Genomic DNA, 7,235 nt, shown 5'->3' with positions numbered 1-7,235 from the left:
AAGACTTTGAAGGCTCAACTGGATCTTTTTCTTAAGGTCTCACAAGATTTGGGGTGAGAAGCTAAAATAGGCTTATTTACCACTTATTTGGAAGGTGTATCCAGTGACATAACAGGAAATCAAGGAGAGAAGTAATCACAAAAGCCTAGAGAAAAAAGTGGTCCAAAAAGAGGAAGAGAAAGTCTGGACTAGATGCTCCCAAGGTGTCATGTAAGATGAGGATAGAGAATCATTCTTGAGAATTGGAAAAACGGAAGTTCCTGGTGATTGCCATAGAGCAGTCTCTGTTCCGTGGAAGGGTTGGAAGGCAGAGGGAAGTCCATGGTGCAGTGAATGAAAACCGAGGAAGTAATGAAATGTGTGAATAAAAGTCTTTCAAACAATTTGTGAAGAGATCTGAAGGGGCCTATATAGAATTAAAGAATCACTCTTTCAAATCCAATTAGATTTCAGAAAGTCCTACAACTGCATTAAATGAACCTTCTGTCTCAAAGCAGACCAGATTGATGGGCAGAATCTACTTTTTCTTGAATTGTTCCAAGCAAAGAAATCTTGGTCTTTATTGAGGACTATAAATAACAAAGCCAGAAGAATATTTGTAAACAGGCAAGTCTGTGTTTTACCACTTAAATCTCATTCAACTTCATAGAAACGTTTTATTTATTTTTTAACAAATTACATTCTGGAAATGTGACTTGTCTCTCAAATATATATGTAATTAGTCACAGTGCTATAGTGTATGTTGAAATCAACTCTTCTATGCTCAGTAGTATAATTCCTTTTGCTTATAGCTCTTTCAAAGTTGACACTGATACATTATAAATTCCAGAAACAAAATATGGAATAAATGCATGAGTTTTAAAGACAGAATTAATTAAAATCCTTTACTGTTATTGACATATACAATTTTATAGAATCTTGATTGAATATTTGCATGTAATTTACATTCAATTTCCCCATACTCATTTTTGCATAGAGTTTGCATACATTTCAATGTATAGTAATTTTATACTTTGGGAGTCAGACAGCAAGACAGAAGGGAGTGATTCAACTAGGTAATAATGGAAAGGACTGGGTCCTGAGGGAGCTAAAGGCCTTTTGGTATTCAGTAGCCTCACTGGGCAATAACATGGGCATGTTTGCTGCAGGACACAACCCTGGTCAGATTGGCTCAGTCACTTACCCTGAGATATGAAGTTCGGTCACAGTCTGGTACTTTCCCTGAACACAATCCCCAAAACCCAAGAGATGGTGGAAACTACCCTAATTTCCTTCATTCTTCTCTCAACTTTAATACCCATAAACATTTACAATTCTTTTAAACTATCTAGAATTTTAGTTTGTTCAGAATCTTGGGGGAAAGGAGTTCACCTTATATAAAAATCAGAAATGGGAGGCAGAAATAGATTCTTTGGAATAACACAGGAACAAGATATTTTTCAATTATTTATTTGAATAAAGGGTTGTCACTGCTTTAAAATACTTGCTGGATTACCCATATTAATGGTCTTAATAAGTTTAATATTGGCCAACCTATAGTTATGCTTTATCTAATCAGCTCATTTCCAGACATGAATGAATTATGAGCTGTTCTATTTGTTTCCAGCATTTACACAATTCTCTCATTTTTTGAGAAGGAAAAAGAGGATGGGCTTAACTATGGTTTGGGCAATTCTGGCCAGACTCTGAAATTCCATGCCCCGTTCGAGAACCCTGCAAGTTACTCTGGATGTTTGTGGCTGTTGTTCAGAGCCAAAGAATCCATTCTGACCACAGGGATCCGGGTTTGCTGGGGGTAGAATTAATAGGCTATTATAATTATTCCTAAACAGAAGGATAGAATCAAACTTGCCTTCCAGAAAGGTGAGTCTTTTGGCACAGGGAGGATGGATAAGACAATAGTAAAAATTAGGAGAAGAGTAAAGAAGGAATAGAAATAACAGAGCTGGTAGCTGACCCTTTGGGAAGGGTAAGATAGAACATGGAATCATGGTTCATTTCTAGATGCCTGGTCTGAGTGCAGGGACATGGTGTATTGCGTTAGGGAAAGCGTGAGGAGGAGGGGGCTGTGAGGCCATGTCAAGGCGTAGAGGCTGCAGGGCATCCGAGCGGATAGTTCTCAGTGGCAGCTAAGTATACGGCACAGAGCTCGGGAAAGAAATCTAGGCTGGAATTTGAGGTGGTGAAAGAAGTCACCAGAGTGAAAGGGAGAATGTGTAGACAGACCTCAGTAGGTAGTGCTAAGACTCCTACCATTGTATAATCCTCAAAAGCCTTACCTTCTAAAATGTTTTTGTACAAAAAGATCACAGCTCTTTGAGGACTAAAGATTGCAAACAAAATTACTCAGACTAGGAAGCTACATAAATGAGATAAAGAACAGGTGATAGCTGGGATGAATTAAACTAGAGAAGGCATAGCCCACCTAAGCCATTCACGTTATTATTTCTGTTGTTATATTTTTTAGATACTGTTAGTGCCCAAAAAACATACGTCTGCAAAGGGATTTACCCTTCAGGCAGCTATTTTGTGCCTCCACAGTTAATGTCTGTAGGACATATTGCCCATCCATGCCCTCCTTAAACACAGCGAGTCTGGATTAAGATCTCTTGAAAGTACGTCTAATTGTTCCTCCCTCTGTATTCAACACTGTGCCACGGAGGAGGCTGCCTATCTCCTTTAGGGGCAGCTTGAAGGTTTGAGATGTCACAAGACACCGAAAGAATGGACAAAGAGGCCGAGAAAGCTCCTGCCAACTCATGGCAAGGTGACACATATTTTCCCATTGACGCCCTGTAATGATGAATTTTTGCCAGTATTTTCTATGGGGCTCATTCCAGGGCATCCTTATTTAAAATTCTGCCATAGAAGAGTCTGTCTCCCTCCTCTGTTCTAAATCAAACACAGGACAGCCCTTTAACCTTCTGGAGGTGGGAAAATCCTGGTTTTGTACTTAGGGAAAAGGTGAGAGGAAGTTCTTTCTGAAAATCCTGTTCCCCTCTGCTGTCTTTGCTTTACTCCTTCGGAGCACAGGGCCTTCTGGATCCAGAGCCAATGACACAGTCACGCTCCTTAAAGTGCCCTTTAGTACGAACACAGTGGGCCCTGTGGAAATGTATGAATTAGGTGACATTGCCATTGGCATCCTCACCCAGCTTAACACCAGTTGGCCCACACTCTGGCCTCCATTAGAGCCTCTAGCATAGCCCAGAAAGGCTGCACATGTAATCTCTTCCCCACCTCATCAGACAGCTCTATGAAGTACTTTTCTGCCAAAGCAGTTCTCTGATAAATGAGTTAACTGAGAATCCATTTGGCCACTTGGTTATCCTGGTCTCCCAACACACAGGTTATTTTTTTTGTTTTGTTTTGTTTTGTTTTTTAATTCCAGTTGTAATTTTACCCAGTAACCCAGTTACTACTACTATCTAGAAATAACTTTGACCTATAAACAATTTATTTTCCCGAACTTGCTTTTCTTGTATGTTTATATTTAATTAAAAATCTCAGCAAATCCCATGAGAATATCAATTTTCATGTATCAGTACTCATGAGGTGAAAACTTGATATGTTTGCTCTATTGTGAGCTCCCAATAATGATTGCATTTAAGCATAAAGTTAAATCAGCTTGGAAAAACCCAGGAAGTTGTGTTCTAGTTAAAAGGTAAGTTCTGATAGATCTCTTACCATTCAAATGTTCCTATAAGACAAAAAAAATCTTACTGTAACACTGCAGAAATAATCGTAGCAGACCAGATCTTCTCATGACCCCTTAATAAGGGAAGCCCAAAGAATTTGGGGTGGTCCTCCTAAAGGAAGCTTAATACCAACCCCTACTGGTATAAGTAAGTGTTATATCATTATTAAGATGGCAAAATCAGGCTTCAATTAACAAGTAAAATATTAACAAATACTTGGGAAACTATTATTTGACTGACATTGGACTAAGATCCATAATAAATACAAAAGACATGTCTAGCATTATTTCAATCTTCAAGCATTTATATGACTATCTCCCATTTCAAAGTTGAAAAAAAGAGATTTTAGATTCCATGTCCTTCCTTTTTAGTGTCCATATAAGTCAGGCCTCCTCTCCCCTGTTCATTTTCAAGAAACATGTTGAACATTCCGACTTTCAGCCCAAAGGCCCACGCTGCTCCTGGGTCACAGCTGCTCCCGAATACCTTCTGGATGGACTGAATGAAGGCAGAACGCCTCGCTGGCACCACAGGATGCTTTCTTCTCTTGGGAACTTCCTGAGCTGCCACCGTCCTTGGCCAGCCGACTCTGTTCCTGCATCTGCTGCCTCCCGTGTCTGAGGTCTGGACAGAGCAGCAGCAGCTGATCTTGACCTGCCAGCTGGTATCTCAGCAACTGCTCTTGGGCCTCTTTCCAGTTTCCAGCCTCCTGCATGCACATCTGCTGACCAGGAGAGCCTGGAGCACAGGTGTGCCCAGGGGATGTGACAGTGGTCGTACTGGGAGCAGATACTGCGGCCTCTTCTCGGCCACCACCCTCTTCTCGGACAGCACGGCGGCTAACCTTCCTTCTGGACACCCCGTTTACTGACTGGTGGGGGAGTTGGTTCAGCTTGCCCAGCATGACCTTCATCCTCATATCTGTGAAAAAAGAAGTAGGAGAAGAAATAAATTTAGCTCTCAATTACTTGATTACACATGTTGCATACTTAGTGTTCCTGGAAAGACATTGCCATATAATTAAAGATTGAATTTTATCAGCTTATAGATTTCCAAATAATTTTGGATATATATTTTTTCATAAAAAGAAACACTGTATCCCATTCCCAATTTATAATAAATATTATCTAATTAATAAATTAGATAATAAATTCTTCCCAGAGAAACACTTTTGTGATGTTAATGGGTCATTAAGGATTTTTCACTATAAGCAGGGCAGAATAAATATGAAAACTAGACTACATTCTGGCCTTACCAAATGGGTTAACTAGTACTTGTATTGAGAAATGTAAGTTCTAAAAACAGTCTTATCTAATACTTTGTTTTTCATGCCAAATTTATCATTTTAATATCTTTGATTTTATAGTAGAAACACTAGAGGTCCGGTGCACGGATTTGTGCATGAGTGGGGTCCCTCAGTCTGGCCTGGGGGGATCGGGCTGAAACCAGCTCTCCAACATCCCCCAAGGGGGTTCCTGATTGCAAGAGGGCGATTCTCGGGTGATGCACCCCAGAATAGGGCTCCCTCCTCTGAGCATCTGCCCCTTGGTGGTCAGTGCACGACATAGCTACCAGTCGGATGGTCACTTAGGCTTTTAGATATATAGATGTGTATAAACATATGTAGAGGTAACGTATATATAAACATGTATCCATATGAATGTGTATATACATGACTGTGTAACAGTATAAATGAGTACAGGACTGGAGTAAAAAAAACTAGGGTTCAAGCTCCCCTTCCCTAGCTACCTGGCTCTTTGACTTCTACCTTGTCACTTAGCCTCTCTGGGCTTCAGTTGTATAATTTTATATTACCCTCAGGTGATACTTAACAATTTACTAACATGTATTTCATTTTATTTTTAATTATTGATTTTGAGAGAGGAGAGAGAAGAGAGAGAGAGAGACTGGTTTGTTTTTCTACTCATTCATGCATACATTACTTGCTTCTTGTATGTGCCCTGACCTGGAACCCACAATCTTGGCATATCAGGATCACACTAAACCAACTGAGCTACCCAGCCAGGCCCTGTATTTCAGTTTAACAGTCATTATTTTAATTGTTGTTTTTTTCCTTGACATTTTAATGGTCCCTAGAAGCTAGATAGCATAGCAACTAAGAATACGGGCTTGGAATCAAACCAACCTGGTTAGATGTGCTTCTTGATCCCTCACTGACTGAATAAATGTGTAAAATGTAGTTACCCTCTGTGTGCTTCAGTTTCCTCATCTGTAAAACAGTAACAACGATAGCAGCTACCTCATAGGATTGTTAGCAGGTTAAAAAGATGAATCATGCACCGATCTTGGTGGTTGTAAAGGAGGAAAAGTAATAGTGAAGCTGGCCTCACAGTGCTTGTAGTCTACGGGCTAGTTTCAAACAAGGTAAAAAAAAAAAATGATGAATCATGCAAAGCACTGCCCAGAGCCTGGGATGATAAGGTTAAGAGCTGGATAAATAATAACCATCATAATTAAAATCCCTAATGCTCAGATAGCTCTTAACCCTGCCACACACTGTTCTCAGTGCTTTCTTTCTTTTTTTTTTTTTTAAATATATTTTATTGAGTTTTTACAGAGAGGAAAGGAGAGAGAGAGCTAGAAACATCGATGAGAGAGAAACATCGACCAGCTGCCTCCTGCACACTCCCCACTGGGGATGTGCCCGCAACCCAGGTACATGCCCTTGACCGGAATCGAACCTGGGACCTTTCAGTCCGCAGGCCGACGCTCTATCCACTGAGCCAAACCGGTTTCAGCGTTCTCAGTGCTTTCTATGCATTCATTCATTTTATCCTCAAAGCTACCTGTGATATTTATTTATAATAAAAACTTCCTTTCTGGCTCTTAAAACCCTTGGAATTCCCTAAGTGATAAAAGCAGTAAAAATGCCTGTTATGTTAACAAGGTGACTTTTGGCCCTGGCCAGTGTGGCTCAATTGGTTGGGAGGGTCCCATGTACCAAAACGTTGCTGGTTCCATTCCCAGTCAGGGGACATGTCCCGGTTGCACGCTTGATCCCCAATAGGGGGTGAGCAGGAAGAAGCAGATCCATGTTTTGCTCTCACATCAATGTGTTTCTCTCTAGCTCTCCCTCTCTCTTCCTCCCTCTCTAAAAATAAAATTTTAAAAATCTTTAAAAATAAAACAATAAGGTGATTTTTGGACCCCACATAGGATAGGGGCTGGATGGGGGCTGGTTGCTAGGAGAATCAATCATGTAATTAAAGGGTTGAAACTCCTTCCAGCTGAGTATCCAAATGTATTTCGTTTAAAATATTTTATATCTATGTAGTGCTTTGGTCTCTGGCTGCATCCTGCTCTAAACCCAAATGTTTTCATTCTTTCCCATAATTACCTCATTTCCCACTTGTAAGAATTATCTTAAAACACACCCTAGTTCTACCCTGGCCATGTGGCTCAGTTGGTTGGAACATTGTCCCATACACCAAAAAGGTTTGACTCCCAGTCAGGGCACATGCCCAGGTTGTGGGTTCAATCCCTAGTCAGGAAGCATATGGAAAGCAACCAATCTCC

At 40.4% G+C, this 7,235-nt stretch overlaps 1 protein-coding gene across 1 annotated transcript in view; it reads right to left on the bottom strand.

Moving 5' to 3' along the window:
• Positions 1–310: 310 nt before the first annotated feature.
• Positions 311–7,235, bottom strand: part of PKHD1 (polycystic kidney and hepatic disease 1 (autosomal recessive)) — a 406,355-nt gene continuing 399,430 nt past the window's right edge. The window contains exon 65 of the mRNA XM_006765722.1: positions 311–4,619. Coding sequence (XP_006765785.1) covers positions 4,165–4,619 — 455 coding nt within the window. The 3' untranslated portion in view covers positions 311–4,164. The remainder of the gene's footprint in view (positions 4,620–7,235) is intronic.

The sequence above is a fragment of the Myotis davidii genome, unplaced genomic scaffold, assembly GCF_000327345.1.
Source record: "Myotis davidii unplaced genomic scaffold, ASM32734v1 scaffold240, whole genome shotgun sequence".
Classification (NCBI taxonomy): domain Eukaryota; kingdom Metazoa; phylum Chordata; class Mammalia; order Chiroptera; family Vespertilionidae; genus Myotis; species Myotis davidii.
Note: the sequence above shows the minus strand (reverse complement) of the source record. Positions and strands in the feature narration are given on the sequence as shown.